The sequence below is a fragment of the Lycorma delicatula genome, chromosome 3, assembly GCF_047948215.1.
Source record: "Lycorma delicatula isolate Av1 chromosome 3, ASM4794821v1, whole genome shotgun sequence".
In the NCBI taxonomy this organism is placed as follows: domain Eukaryota; kingdom Metazoa; phylum Arthropoda; class Insecta; order Hemiptera; family Fulgoridae; genus Lycorma; species Lycorma delicatula.
The window spans coordinates 68408127-68425306 of record NC_134457.1 but is presented as its reverse complement, the minus strand read 5'-3'; the positions used below and the strand labels follow the sequence as shown (position 1 = coordinate 68425306).

The 17180-nt window shown below is 29.7% G+C and overlaps 1 protein-coding gene across 1 annotated transcript in view; it reads left to right on the top strand.

Moving 5' to 3' along the window:
• Positions 1-17180, top strand: part of Lrrk (Leucine-rich repeat kinase) — a 230511-nt gene that overhangs the window by 190569 nt on the left and 22762 nt on the right. Inside the window, exons 32-39 of the mRNA XM_075359136.1 lie at positions 1018-1160; positions 3069-3193; positions 4286-4466; positions 8717-8923; positions 10720-10971; positions 13974-14115; positions 14643-14752; positions 16880-17002. Of these exons, the coding sequence (XP_075215251.1) occupies positions 1018-1160; positions 3069-3193; positions 4286-4466; positions 8717-8923; positions 10720-10971; positions 13974-14115; positions 14643-14752; positions 16880-17002 (1283 nt within the window). The remainder of the gene's footprint in view (positions 1-1017; positions 1161-3068; positions 3194-4285; positions 4467-8716; positions 8924-10719; positions 10972-13973; positions 14116-14642; positions 14753-16879; positions 17003-17180) is intronic.

Sequence of the window (17180 nt, the reverse complement as noted above, 5' to 3'; positions counted from 1 at the left end):
GAATCCAGTCAGGCATGGCATTTCCACACACGCTAGAAATCATTCATCTCAACCTCTGAAACAATACCTAACAGTGGTCCCAGAGGTTAAACAAAAAAAGGAAAGGTGTAGCGGTGAGGGTGGGTTCTCCACCCCTTTGAAAATTTTAAAAAGGTGCCCTTTGAGAATTGTATACTTCCCTGCAACAGAAATATGATGGGATTGATAGCTGTATTTAAATATTTTTAAAATAAATTTTTGATAGACTTAAATTCAATTTAATATTTTTCTAAGGCAACTATCATGTTTAAATTTGACCCAAGCTTAATTATATTTTTTTAATTACAGTTTATTATTAATTACAAATGCGGTAACTTTCAGATGATTACCCAGTTCAATATATATTATTATATATTTTTAAATTGTAATTAAATGATGTACTTTTAACTCCTCAGAATCGATTGATAATCGTTATTTAACAATTGAAATGATTGTCTAATTTTCAATTTTCTGTAAATAATTTTTTTGTAGCATTTTATTGCACTATCTGGAGAAATTTAGTAAAACTATTTTTTTTTTAAATGTTTAACATCATTTAACTTTTTTATTCACTGTTGAGAAACCATTAAAAAAATATCACTGTAAGAAAAAACTGTGCTTTTTCTTTTTTATAAATAAATTTTAAAACTTCTTCTTTTTAAAAATTTAAAAAGAAAAAATCATTTTTGGCAACCATGTTTAAATTTTAATTAATAAATAATTATCAATGTTGATTTTAAAAGATTTAAAAAAATGTTTTATTTCCATATTTTCAAAATTCTCTTGTTTTTTTAGGATACTCTTATAAAGTTGTTAAATGCAATATCTATTAAATGGAAAAAGAAAACTTCAATAATTATGTTTTGTATCCAATTATGTTGTATTAATGATATTATCCTGTCTCAGTAAAATATTGTTTTATATATTTCATTCTAAGAGAGCTTGTGTAGGAAATTATCGTCTAATTATCTACTTTTATTTATTTATTTATTTGCTCAGGTACAAGATTTGTTCATACCTCAGAAGGTAAATTTTTAGTGACCCGACTGATACCTTGTCCTCGTTGCCTAGCATCTGCACAAGAAAATGAGATGGACAACTGGCCTGGATCTAGACATCATTTAGGACAACATATTAATGAGGTAACAAATTATTGTTGAGTGTTCCTTTTTTTCTTAGATTCTAGATGTTCAACTTAAAAGAGGCCCCACTTATTATAGTCTATAAATAATAGTTTATTTGCAAACGCTTACAAAATAATTTACAGAAGGTGTTAAAAATTGTCCATCCACTTCTATGCACTTGTTAACATGTTTGACCATCTTCCTGGCTACTTTTGTTTGCCGTACCCTGTCTATTTCCTGGATGGCATTGATAATGTTTGTCTTCAATTCCTGCAGGTTATGTGGATTGCTCCTATAAACAATTTTTTTTAAGTAACACCACAGAAAGAAGTCTTGACTAGTCAGATCAGGAGATCTTGGTGGCCACAATGCTCGAGAGATTATTCTTCCTCTGAAAAAATTCTATAGCATTTCCGTAATAGAGTGAGCTTTATGGCAATTGGTGCTGTCCTGTTGCAACCAGCAGTCACGCTTATTCTCTTGCAGTAAGGTTATAATCTGTTGGATAACTTCATGGTAGACAGCAGCATCCACAGTTTTTTTTCAAAAAACAAGAGTCTTATTATTCGTCGCCTTGAAACCACATACCATTTGCATTCAGTATCTCAGGTCTGGTAGTTCTGACTATTAACATACTCATCAAGGTGATACCATGCTTCATTTGTAAAAAAAACTCTAGATTTAAAATGCCAATATATCTCTGATAAAGTTCTTGAACCATTGACAATGTGAACCCTTTTAGCATAATCAGCATTAGTTAGCGCATGGGAAACTTGTATTTTATATGGATAACATATCAGCATTCTCTCCTTACTGCAGTGTGGGCTGAATTTAGTGAAACGTTCTTTTCCCAGCTTAGTCTTTGCAAAAATTTATGAGGAGATCTTGTAACTGCTGCTTTAATATCCTGTACAACCTGCGTTGTTAAAACTGACTGTGTCAAGCACGTTTCTGGTCTAACACCGAACCTGTTTTGCAAAATTTGTTAACTAACTTCTAAATAAAACTTTTCATGGTACTTCCTTTTTATGCATTTTAACAAAATATGCATTTAGTCTGAACTACTGGGTGATGGGGCGGGCCTCTTTTAAGTTGAACACTCTTTAATTTATAATCTTAGAATATGAAGATTGTATTCCTTTTCATAACGAGCTTTCATTGTTTGCACTCTTTCTCCCTCTATCTTTTCCAGCAACCTGGTTTATAATTACTTCACCTAATCCACATGTCTTTATGTAGTATGAACTTAACAAAGGTCTATTATTGTATGTTTGTTATTACAAAAACAGGTTTTCTCTTATTTTTTTATGTCTCTTAACCATAAATTCTTCCTGATTTACATTTGTAGATGATAACTGTTTGATTCATTATCTACTTCATTCCCAGTAGGCTATATTTTTTAAGTATATACCATCTCAAATATCTTTTAAGAGAAGTATTCATGAAATTATGTAGCATACAATAATCTTTTATATTGGTTGTGCTCACATTACTTGATAACATATTATAAGGATAGATATGAAGTAATGGATGAAAATGGAACAATAATAGTAATAGTAATAGTTACAGTGATAATGGTAATAATAAGAATAGAAAGAATGTGCAGGATAATCAAATGAAATGGCAAACTTGAAATAGACACCAGTCAATGATGTGATGTTAATGCTCAGTTATGTGACTGACATGTTCTGCTATTTTTCAGAACTGCTCAAATGTTTGCCTTAAAATTGCATAGTACCTGAAATCCACTTAAAAGCAGGTGTATCACAATTGAGACCTGAACGAGCTTCTGCCTAAAAGGTGTGTATGTGTACATGCGTGTGTGTCTGCGTGTGCTGACAGTTATATTGATTAGGAAGTTTAATTGATTTATTTATAATAGTAATAAATATAAAAATTGGACTGTTTTTTTTTTTCTTTTGATAGTCATTTAATGAAGATGACGGATTGGGGACTAGCAGTGGTAATAGTAGTCGAAGAATACGAAAGTCACAGGAGAGCTATACATCTGATGGGGATAGTGGTGTTGGACCTGACAGTCCAGGTTCAAGGTAAGTAGAAGATAATATAAATATTTATTAACTTTTAACTTAACCAGATATTTTTCTAGTAATTTTTTTAATAATAAATGTAAAACTGTAATTTTTTTCCAATAATATTTATTGACTACTGAAACATACGCTATTATAACATACACTATTATTATTATTATTGAATCATACACTATTGAAACATACACTTATTTTAGCATTTTTTCAGCTAAAGAAAAGAAAAGTTACAAACTGCCTTTTCAAATGGGCAGATAGGGCACATGCTACAACAGCTTTTACCACACGTGCTACTGACAGTCCTGTATCAATTAAATAACAGTGGATTATAAATAACAACAACAAATTAAGTAAAATAATAAAAACTTTCTTCTAATGTTTGTTGGTACTGTGTCTATAAAGTAAAATGTGGAAATCAAACTTTTAAAAAATTTTACTTTGTAGTGACAAAAAAAATCTTTAAAATTGCTCTCAGAAACATTTTCAGGTATATAAATACACTAAGAATTATATTGATTATCTTTGAAAAAATAAACACACATATTAAAACATAGAAAACGTCCCATTTTTAGAAATCAGTAGTAACAAATTGAAATCATTCATAAAAAAGGATGCACATAATAATAAACTGTAATTAAAAAAATATAATTAACCTTAGGTCAAATTTAGACAAGGTAATAGTTGGCTTAGAAAAATATTAAATTGAATTTAAGTCTATTCAAAAATTTATTTTAAAAATATATAAATATGGTGTGAAAAAAATAGTTCAATTATCTGCTGATAGATTGTAACAGAACAGAATAGTTAGTTCATTGCATTTTAATGACTAAGATAGTAAATATCTTGATGTATAATTTTAAATTTTAATTAATCCTTAAAAACAGAATTGTCTGAGAAGTAGATCTCAACGAAAATACTCAAAAAAATTGTAAAATAGAAAAAGTAGTAAGTGAAAAAAACTGAAAATTAATTTTTGTTGAAATTATGTAAAGTAATTATATTTATGTTTCCTTATTTACTGTAAAGATAATGTAATGTAATCTATTATTATATTCTATAGACTTCGGTTAATATAAAATATTTTTTTTTATTTAGCCGCAAGCCATCAGTTGAAGGTCATCCTTCTGTTGGTGTTGGTGATGGTGATACTGAACCAGATCTTGAACCTCAATATAGTTGGATGGTTGAAGAATGTATTTTAGCTGCATATGATAAAAAAAGTGTTAAATGTCCTACACACGGTGATATATCTCTGGCGCACATTGCTCCTGATACGGTATGTTTCACTATTAGTTATTAACATCTAAATCATATTTTCTATTCAGACTTTTTAATATTTTTTTCTCTTCTTACTAATATAATAAATACAGCCTATTTCATTTAGGTATTTTATCATTTACAAAGCATATTCACCATCAATATTTATTGAAATGTTTTATATACTTTACATTTGTACAGTCACAAGTGATAAAAAATTCAGAAGTTAATGAAATATCTTTTCTTGTTAGGTTAAAACTAAATAAAATAATAATTATAATAAGACTCTGTAAAAAATTATTTATTCATTCCTTAAATAAAAATTATAAGTATTAGATATACGGAAAATAAGCTTTTGCTGATTTGTGGAAATGTTAGTTATTAAGGAGATTCAGATGTAAACAGCAGTTTCATAACATTTATTAAATACAATGATATGAGCTGTATTCCATCACTCAATGCACTTGTCATAGTGCTAAGGAAGCTTCTTGATCATAAAAGAGGAGAAATGTTTTGGTTGCACAAGACCTATTCTTGCACAGCTTTAATGGCATCATTCAAGCCAAATGTTTACCTCCTAAAAAGGAGGCTTACTCTTTGAGTAAAACAGTTTGAATCCTGACCTCCCATAGGGAAAGACACCACCTGCCTTGTGACGATCCTCATCCATACCACCCCATTTGTTACTAGTGCCATGATGGAGGTCATCTTTAAACCTGAGGAGGTCATCAGGTCTAAACCTGATGAAACAGTCAGCAGTTTGGTCTTTGTCTGGATTCTACTAACGCAAATGCCTCAGCAGACATTTTCATCGGTGTATTTATTCAGCATACTATATATATCCTTCATATAGTTTTTTCCAACCACAGCCATCTACCATAACTTAAACCCTCAACTATCAAATTAACTGATTCTCAGAAACGCAATCCTCTGTGCCTTCCTCTACCACCAAAGGTTTTACATAAAAATTTGATTGTCTTAAACACCAAAAATACTACTCTTACACCAACAAAACAAGTGTTGATCACAGCAATGATAATTTTGACCTATAATTCAGTTTACTCAAAGTCCTCTTGATTTACTTAAAAATCAAGAAACAAATTCCAAAATTTAATAAGCTTTAATGGAAACATCCTACCTCTCACTGCTCTGGTCCACTTTTGAGAGCAAGGTCAATGCCTACACCCTCCCACACCACAGCTGCATCACAGTGTTCTCCACACATCCATTCTCATCCTAATAGCAATTATGTCAGCTAACCAGGGCTTGATGCCAAACGCCTATTTTGGCGACGTAAGTACCTAGGTGGGCTCCTAGCCATCTGGTTTGCTATTCTATCTATACATCCATAACTGCATCAGACCCCCTCAGCCATCCTCCTCAGGGCTAAGAATTTCAGAAGCCACTATGTTCCATCCCCTTTTGGTTTTGCAATTAGCTTACAGATCAGAACCAGAATTGATCCTTAGAAGCTCTCTAACAACTTTGATACATTCAGCTTTATGCCTGGGACAGACATATAAGACATGGCGCACATCATCAACGGCCCTACGCTGTGGAAATAATGACACCTACACTTGCTACACTCTGAATTAATCAAACCAAATCTGGCCAACCTATCTCGAGAAACGTCATATCTGGAAAGAAATTGTGTAATATATTGATTGTAAATAATCCACCTAACAACCTGCATACTTCTCACATGAGGAAAAATACCATGCGTGTAACAGCCATTGGTCAAATCAGTCTACCTGACCTGCCATAAATGGGAACCAAGGTTATCTATTTCTTTTATGCACCTAGAGATAAGTTGACATATCTTCATGGTATCATAATTTAATCGGCACTCATTTGTAAGGATATCAAAGGGCTTAATACCAGAAATAATAAGGACTACCTCTTGCGAGACAGTCCTAACAGTTACAGATAACGATAAGAGATGTTGGAATCTCAACAAAATATTTCTGTAATATTTGTACCTTATTTGATGAGCCCAGACAGGTGCAGCACCAGCATTATAGCTTCGCATACCTTTATATAGAATACACATGGTTCTGAAATTAAGTCCCCAATTGGAGTGAACTGCTCTCCGAACACCAAAGAAAGTATTACAAGCCTTTTAGGAAGCATATGAAAGTGCTCCTTAAATTGAAGATTCTCATTAAGGATAACACTTAGATATTTCTGCAGCAGGACGTACCTAATTCAATGATCTGCCATTGATCAAGAGGTTGATCAATCGCCCTTGAGCAACATCATTGTTGTTTTCTCTGAGCTAAACACCATCATATGTTGCAAACTCCACAACTGGAGTATCTTGCAAGCCAGGGCTGTCCTGAATTTAATTTCATTCTTTGAATCTCCTTTAACCAGCAAAAGCCCATCATTTGCATACGTGATGATGCAATATATACTGGGTAACCTCAACCAGCTCAAAAAATTGAATTCAGCAACCTAGAGCAGGGATCCTAAAATACTGCCCTGCGGACAGCCTTTAGATAGCATCTTTCTTACTTATGAGATGCCATCTTGAAGAACAGCTTCTCAATTGCTGAAATAACTATGTAATACATTCAGCTCATTCTGTATACCATCACAATTCTGCAGCTGAATCAGGCCAGAGGGCCACCACAAATTATTAAAAACCCTTAATATGTCCAAAATGATACCTAAGACATACTCAAACTCTCAAGAAGAAACAATGCTCATACCCTTAAGAATAGTATCTTCAGTGCCTCTGCCTGAACAAAAACCATTACTGATCATCCATCAACAACTTTCTAGAATTCAACCTATCATTAATATGAAGGAACAAAGCCTTCTCAAGAACCTTTCCAATAACCGGTAGGAGCATTAAAGGACTATAAGAGGAGCTCACATTGACGTTCTTATCACCACCTTTAAACAGCAATTTAAGAATACCTTTTTCCAACAAACAGGGCAATAGCCAGCAAAGAGCATCCTAATAAAAATTCTAGTCAAAGTACCTACACAAATTCCAGCAGAACAGACAAGGAGTTCCACCGTGATTGCGTTGAACTGCAAGTTACCTGACGTACCTCTGTTATGTAATTTCCATAGTTAAAGTATCAGAGCGAAAATAGATAAACATCAGAGATCCCAGGTTTGATTCCTGTTCAGGCATGGGATTTTTCATACGCTAAAAATTCCATTCTCATATTCCATGTACAAGCTTCAAAGCTTCATCAACCAAAAAATAAGTAAATAAAAGCAGCAACTTCCTCTTGGATTCGCAGATGATATGAGGTTTCACTAGTTACAACATCATCTGGCAATAAATCATTCAATAGAATATTTAAAATCTCAGCTTTAGTGTACCGTGTCCTAGGGCATAAGCATAAGAAAAATGCTACTGTCGGCTCTCTCGAGCCAGCAGGATGTTGTTTCTAATAAAGCTGAGATTTTAAATATTCTATTGAATGATTTATTGCTGGATGATGTTGTGACTAGTGAAACCTCATATCATCTGCGAATCCAAGAGCCGACAGTAGCATTTTTCTTATGCTTATTCCCTAGGACACTGTACACAACACCCCAAGGATTCATATTTCCTTGCTGTCAAATAAAAGAATGCCAAAACCCTTTTTGATATCCTGACCAAATGAAAATATTCAGACTTCTGCCTTCAATAGTCATGTACCAAAATTGCTCACCATTCAAGATCATTTTCCTGCTGAGTAGCTCTCCTGGTATGGTTTACAAACTGTTTCAACAATGACAACTCTAGTCCACCAAGGGGCAGTTAGTTCTCTCTTGGACTACTAAGGGGAAGTAAGGGAAATTGAATTCTCAGTGGCATCGATGAAAGTCAAAGAAAATTTTTCTGTCAGGTCTTCCAATTGATTGTCATCCAGACTTCGGTCTAAGACGTAGAGGGTATTCCCTATGAATTGCAAAGAAGATTGGTATTATTTTTCCAGATGAAAATCTGCTTCCTATGGTGGAGGTATAATATTACTACTGCATACATGCTTGTCTTGACTCCAGGGTAAAATAGTATATCCATGTTTTTATCAAAATTAAAAATTTGCCTTCTTTTAATATTGCTGGAGAAATTGTATAGTTACACTTATCATTTTTCATTCATTCTAATAAGTTAAAAAATATGTAGTTTTTTTAATAAGTTACTTTGGATATTATTTTCATTGTAATAATAATCTGTATCTAGTTCTGTTATTGAATATTGATGTTGAAATGTATAGTATAATATTACAATAACTATTTAAATAATAAACAAATATTTTTCAGATGTTCCTAGATTTAGGAGAGCGACATCTTATTCGTCCAAACAGCATAACAAGAGGTCGTTTATTAGGTAGAGGTGCTTTTGGTTTTGTATTCAAAGGAACTTGTAAAGTAAGAGGTACTAATGCTACTATTGAAGTTGCCATGAAGATGTTACAACCTGTTCAGCCTGGACCTAATGCTAGCCAGTCTGCTATTATCGCATATAAGGTATATTTTTTATTGTAAATTTATTTTGTGCAAACAGAAATTTATATTTTATCATATTTGATAATAAAATAGGTTGATTATTTTTGCATCTTATTTGTAAATAGTTAACCATTTATCTCTATTAGTTTTGATAAAACTTACCTCTATTGAGAAATATCTTAAATCTTTAATTTTTATTTTTTTTAACATATATTATTTATGTTTTAACTTATTTACATTTTAATTTCATTACTGTTGCAACTTGCTTGTAATCATTCCTAGGTTCAATTTTACATAATATTTTTTGTTGTGTATTTTCATGTTTTAATTTTTTTTTAATATGGATTTGTTAATACCTGTTCAGATTCTTGTATCATTCATCCTTATTATTTTTTAAATAAGGAAACAAACTTCTTTTTCATGAAATTTATATAAGTTGTTACAATTAAGATGGCCTTGTTAACTGCTGATATTTTATATTAATAATGTAACAATGTATCTAATTTTAATATTGTTCGGTCCAAATTTACACTTCATAGATTTAACATATACATACAGTAAATTCTTCAACAATATTATACAAATTAAACTGAAATGTGAAACATATAATGATCATTATAACTTAGGAAAATATATTATTTAAATATGACTAAATAATGTATTTTATTTATTACTAAATATGAACCAGCAAGGTTAATAGACAGAATAAGTGCACCTAACCAAGGTATGACACCAAGGCGGTTTTTATTCAAACAACACCATATAAAAATATGTAAAATTATCATAGAAGTTCTCCTATTAACTGGTGATAATATATACTATGAGGTATTTTATACAAGGAGGGATGTATTAATTTGTTGTTTTACATTATTTGTCACAACCTTTCTGTAAGATCTGATGCGTGTAAAATTTGGGAAGTACAAGTGGCATTTTTTGAAGAGTTGCTTTCTTAACATGTACTAGTAGTGTTCATTATTCAAACATTCCATGTAATGAATATATTGAAGAAATCATCTGTGGGGCCCAGGCTTAGAGGACTTTAGTATTGATATAGTTGTATAGGCTTGATGAAGAAGGCAACAGGAAACCATTTGACAGTTTTTTCCTAGTCAGTAAGGGATGAGTCATTCTTCTTGCCAATTTCATGAGTGAATTATGTTTTATATCAAGCAATCTTTAGGTTATGACATCCAACACTTGTACAATACTAATTACCTGAATATCTGTTGTATGCATGTGTTTTACATCTTCTGAAACATTTGAGAAATTACTTACAAGATTTTTTATTACTTTTCTGTGGTATCCTGCAGAAAATTTAATAGACTGAAGATTCAGAAAATTGAATCAAAAATTCATGCAAAAATTGAGGTATTGTTTTGTTTAGTCCTTTTTTTAATAATTGTTCCGTTTTTCACTTTGCAAAAACTCAAGTCGAATTGAAAGAGTCTGATCCAAGCTACCTTCTTTGGCTTCTTTTGCCTAAAATTAATAAGGCATTCACAATTATAATTCTTTAAAATTCTTTAATATAATTATAATTGTGATTTTTCTATTTATAATAACAGTTCATATTTTTATTTTTAACTATTTGTTCTAAGATTATATTTATGGTAAATAAATAATTATTATTGTAAATTATTATTTACAACTTCATAAAGAAAGTGCTGGTAGTATATTGGCAACTACCCATTGAAAACCATCTTATTCAAGCTATGTAAAATAGTAATATATATATGTACATTACTATCATGTTATGTATAGTTCTGTAATTTTTATCTGATATTTTCAATTTTGATAAATAATTCTCAATATTTTAGGGAGCTCAAGGTAAGTGGGATAGAGATCCATTACAATATGCTAGTAAAGCATATTGTACAGCCCGTCAAGAATTAAACATATTGCTAACTCTACGTCATCCTAACATTGTACCACTTGTTGGTGTGTGTACTAAACCATTAGCACTTGTACTTGATTTGGCACCACTGGGAGCTCTTGATGTTACACTTCGTCATTACAGAAGATCTGGTGCTAGACTTGGACCGTACACACTACAAGCTATTATTTTACAAGTAAATAAGTATATATATATATATATTATATTTTTTAAATTTTAGAACAGTATTTCATTAGCTTTACTATTTTCATTATGCCTCTATTAGATTAAGTTTTTTGATTTTATACTTTCTATTTTGGCTCTTCCAACATTAATCTTCTTCTTTTTGAGTCATTTGATTATTAGATATTTTTCTCCGTTCCTTTATGTACTTGCCAATCCTTTAACCCAAATATAATTGATATGTCTTAAAAAAAGTAATAATTAATATGCAGCCTAAGATAATTAATATGCAGCCTACCAATCCAATATGTATTTACTATTATATGTAAATTTTTTTTGTTATGTATAAAAAAAATTAGTTACCCTGGTCTTAGACTGTAGTTGTGATTGGATATAAGCAAAATCCCAAACCCATTTAGCCAATGAACCTTCATCTAAGAGAGATAAAAATTTCACAGAGTTTTAAAATTAATTTTGGAGAGGCAAATATTTAGATATATGTAACAATTATGTTTCCAGACTGAACTTGTTACGGCCAAACTGTTTATGGGGGATTGATGATACTAATTATAAAGAATGTTTCTTTTATAAGTTTTGCAAGTTTCAGATTATTGGATTGATACTATTGTGAGTTAACAATTATTATGTTAAGGTCTGTTTTTTGTGTTTGATTAAGTCTTATATTAGAACAAAGCTTAAATAATAAATTTGGGGTAAAATTTGTGAAAATGGCTTCCAAAACAATTGAAATGTTTAAAATTTTATACAGTGAAGATTATTTATTAAAAACAACTGAGTAGCAAAAATGGTTCAAAGAAAACAAATAGAACTGAATGGATAAGCAACTTCCTGAGCAAAAATTACCAGATTTAAATTAAAACTTTGCTTCAATCATTAACTTTTTGGTTGAAGATTGAACTTTGAGTGATCATATGTTATAATAATTGACTGTGTTTAATAGAGACAGTAGTCAAATTTTAGTTGAAGATATGAAAAAAGTGTGCATGTATTTTATTCTTTGTTTTTAATACTGGAACATCAACTTGCTGGATTGTCTGCTAAATTTATTAAAATGGTAAATGATGACAGAAACCTTTTAAACTAAACTGGAGTTCATATATGAATCAACTACAAAACAAAAAAAGTGCAACTTAGCTGAGTTGGGGAGAGACCAAAAGGTGATTCCATTTCTTTTTACTTACTTTATTTTAACTTACAATGTTTTTTTTTTTCATGTTTGTTGTCAAATCTTGCATCCTTAATTTAACATACTTCCTGACATTGCCGATTGATGAAAGTTTGTACAGTTACTAAGGTCTGGTGACAATACAATATTCAACCATTACTCTTGCAAACATCCCCCTGTACAGGGGTAAATTAAGGGTGCAGGTGTAATAAGTTAACATACTTCCTGACATTGCTTATTGATGAAATTTTACACAGTTACTAAGGTCGGGTGACAATACAATATTCAACTATTACTTTTGCAAACATCAGCCTGTACAGGTAAATTTGTAAAATGTATATAAGCGACAACAAAATATTTGTTAATTTACAATTGTATTTCAGTAATCAAAAACTTCACTATTTTGTTACTTTGATAGTAAATGTTTAATTGAAAATTTGTTTGATATTTTATATATATATTAGAAATTTCAATATATGATATTATCTTCTGAAATCCAATAATTAATTTCTAATTAAACTCATGCAATGTATGATAATTTGATTAAAGTATGACTAAAAAATATAAAGCAAGTTTTTAAAAATTTTTGTAATATTATTTAAGAAAAACATATGTTTGTTATTAAAAGTACAACAAAGCTCATTTCAGCGATTAAAATCTGATCTTAAGCTAACCATTTTTTGATTATGTTTTAGTTCCTCAGTGATCAGGGTGCACTCTTAATAAAACTCTTAAATTCAGTTAGATTTTTATAGCAGCATAGAGAAAAAAAATCCTCTTCAATTTGTATTAATAATTTCCTTAGTGATTGTCCTATCCCCAATTTCACATTCTAAATATTTAAATCTTTTAGTTTCCAGTGCTTCTTGTTCTTGCAAATTACCTCTAGTGTCACTCCTTTATTTTTTTTCTTGATGATAATACCACATAAGCTTGAAGCATATGAAAAATGCCATGTCTGACTGGGATTCGAACCAGGGACCTCCAGATGAAAGGCTGAGACGCTACCAGTTCACCACGGAGATCAGCCATGGTTTTTAGTAATGTCATTGTTTTTATTTTGACTATGCTTGTTTTTGTCCCCCTCTCTTCTATTTTTTATATACTTGTTTATGAATACATTGAGTTTAATTTGGATAGTAAAATAGAAATTAATAATTTTAAATTTATATTGTGATTGTGTTTTATATATACCTAAAATGTTTGTGCTCACATGCGTGTGCTCTTGTGTTCAGTATACAGTACTTTTTTCTACCTTTATAAGCATTCTTTACTGATTATATAAAATCATTTATAAATTGAACAAAACAACATTTTTTTTGATATTAGTAGTAATAAAAATCAAAACTTAAAAATATCTAGTGAAATGTATAAACAATGTAATAAGAAAGGTTTAGCCATATGTTTAATTTTGAAAAGTTAATATTTAAAAAATTAATAATCTAGGTTGCAACATGTAAAACACTAAGAGTAGTCAGATTTTATAGCAAAGCAAAAGAATTTGTGATTATGAACTGAAGTCACCATGAAACAGTAGTAAGTATATTAATCATTTTCTCAGTTGAATAATGCGTCAAAAACATCTGACTCTGTTCCTTTTTATAATTAAATACTATTTTAATAAAAAAATTAAATTATTGACCCTTTACCAAAGTTTCAATCCTTTGTGTCACTTTTATCAAAAAAATATGTTCTGCCATTAAAATATCTTATGTTAGATTGAAGATCCATGAAACCTTGAGTAAGTATCAATGCAAAAATATTTTTCTTTTTGTGCTATACTGTTATCTGTTTTATTCACATACATTATAAGTATCTATTTTTTTTAGGTAGCAAAGGCTATTGAATATTTACATCAGCAACATATTATATACCGGGATCTTAAATCAGAAAATGTATTGGTTTGGTCAATACCCCCACCATTCCAGGATCATCTAGATGTTTCTGTACACATCAAACTAGCTGATTATGGTTAGTATTTGAAAAGTACTAATTAATTATAAATTGTTGTATTAATTAATTATAAACCATATTAATTATAAAATTGTTAGGTTATAATTAGATAGTTTGTAACTTTTTTTAACTTAGTAAGGTTGGCTGTAAAATTTTTGTTTGTTTTATGTTTTTATTACTTATTATTAGCCTCATTATGCTAAATAATTTATTCCAAAACAATCATTATGAAAAGTAATGAGTATTATAAGAAAAACTGGAATACTCACAAAATGTTCACGTTACAGTTATATAACAGCTTGAAATTTCTGTTTTTCTTCCTTATAGTTATTGAGAATGTCTAGTAATTGACAGCCTTTACAAAATAATACATTTTTTATAATGGATAATTATTTTATATTTTTGACAATAATTACTCCTGTAATTTATCTTTAAATTGTCATTGAAGGACTAGTCATATTTTAGTAGCAAGTGATATTTTAAGAATTTTATGAGACAAAAATTATTTTACACATTTTGATTAATTTTTTTTTTTTTTGGTTTAGGTATTAGTAGATTAACACTACCTTCTGGAACTAAAGGTTTTGGAGGAACTGAAGGTTTCATGGCTCCTGAAATCATGAGGTACAATGGTGAAGAAGAATATACAGAAAAGGTAAATAAGAAAATATGAAATAAAAAGCTTAAATAAATTTTTTCAGAATGCTTGTACTTTTCTAGTTCCAGTTAAAAATTGTTTCATAAGACTGCTTATCAAACAACACTACAATAGATTAAAAAAACATCAGATGAACTATTTTATTTGTGTTTCTAATCATCTTAATCTCTTATTATTGTTATACTTTACATAAAATTTATATGTTCCCAGTTAACTGGGAACTTAAGTTAAAAATCCCAGTTAACAAGTTAAGTTTGGGATAAAAGAATGTCTTTTACAGTGTTTTATTTTGAAATAGGTGTATTGTAACTTACTATTCATATAATTTCTCTGTGAGTTATATTAAGTTACTACTCAAATAGTTTCTTTAGCAGATGTTGTTGACAATGTTTGCTAAAGTCTATCGTTCACCACTACCTCACTATGGTCATTTATGTGTAAGTTTTTACATAAATGTAAATAAGTTTTTTAAATAAAAGTATTAAGTTGTAAAATAATTATAATTGTTTTTTTGTGGCTACTTTGAAATTCAGATAATTATCCATTTTACTTTTTTGGTAAATATAGCTAGAATATGTACATTAAAGGAGAAAGTATGGTGATCATGTCAAAAGAGTGGGATATTGTATTTTTATCAAATTTTATGTTTTAGGGTCCAACCAGTTTACCAAACCTAATTGTTGTGTTTCTTTTACTGATTCAGTTTTATTAAAAAAAAAAAAAAATAGTAGTATACACAGATCAGTGGAAGCAGAATTATACCACTAGTTGCATTTTTGTTGCAAATATGAGAACTTATGTGTTTGGTTTACTATCTTATTATAGTTGTCTACAAAGCTGAACTATTATATGCCATCAAAATTGCCTTGAATATCATTAAATCAAATATCATCGCATCCTTATCTGTAGCGATTTGTGTAGTGCTTAATATTATTTTGTTATTTGCATTACATATATTATCCTAATTGTTGCATTTCTTTTACTATTTCAATTTTATTCCTATTATTATCTTAGTTTTCATCATAATTTTAACCCTACTTAACTAATATTTTAATATCCAAGAAGGAGTGTCTTGTTATTATTTTGATCTGGGAAATGATAATGTGGAAGCGTTTTTTGTCCCCCCCAAAAAAAAATAAAAAATGAAATTTACTAAACCAAAAAAACATTTGTATAATGTACGTTCTTTCATCTGTACGCATATGTCACAGTGCTTTTGGCCTTAAATCTCAGGACTGACCAAATCGATTTTCTTCAAATTTCTCTCAAATACTTCTATATATGATGCATTAATTTTGTCATGTTAATTTTTTTCAAAGTTTGTTCAGAGGGGAGGAGATATCACAAAAAAACCAATTTCGATTTTCTTCAGAAACACTTCAAAAAAACTTTGGCAAATTTGTTACCAAAAAAAGAATATCAAATTCTTTTCAAAAAAAAAGAAAGTTAATCCATTCAATTCAGCTTCATTCAATCCATCCATTCAACTTATTGCTTATATAAATAATCCAACAATTTTCTTTTTTTAAATCAATCCCTACCTTTTAAATTTGAAATATTTGTTTTGTTTTTTATCCATCTCCCTCTTTTTAATCTGTTTCCTACCTCTATTTTTTGGTTCTATTTTAATTAAAAAAACATTTTTTTCTTTGTCTCTTTAAAGGCAGTTAAAATTTAAGTAGTTTTGGTCCCAGACTCAAAATAAAAAGCAATCTTTTTCATTGCTATCACACACACTAAGTTCAGACTTAGCTGTAGTAACTTCTGTTTCTTCAGAAAGTTAAAGGATTTTTTATTGGCAATTATTTCATAAGTGATGAATTGAAGTAAATAATTAACATTTGTTTGTACAAAAGGTTGTTGTGTTGCCTATGAATTGATGTGACAAATGCCTGAATTTATGAAGAAAAGTAGGTCAAGGTAAATAAAAATTTACTAAAAGTTGTTTTAGTAAAAATAAAATGTTTAATTGTAATATTTTCTTATTAGACACTTTTATAATAAAATTATCTTTACTTTCCTGCTAGTCCAGCAATTTTTAGAGGATATTCTGTCTCACAGCACTGCCAGCCATTTTATTATGTGTTCATTATATGTAACGTATTTTGTGTTTTTTTTTTTTAGGTTGACTGTTTTTCGTTTGGTATGTTTGTATATGAACTTTTAACTCTTCATCAACCATTTGAAAGTCATGAATCAGTAAAGGAATGTATATTGGAAGGAGGCAGACCTCCTTTAACATATCGGGTAATTGGAAGCTAAAAAAAAATTACAGATTGTTCTATTTAATTTAATATAATAATAAGTTGTATTTTAGTAATTTTACTGGTTAGCAATACTATTAAAAGTAATAAGTATATGCTTATTTCTTTTAACAGGCCCTTTATTTGCAACCTTATTTTCAAACACTCAATTATGATATTAA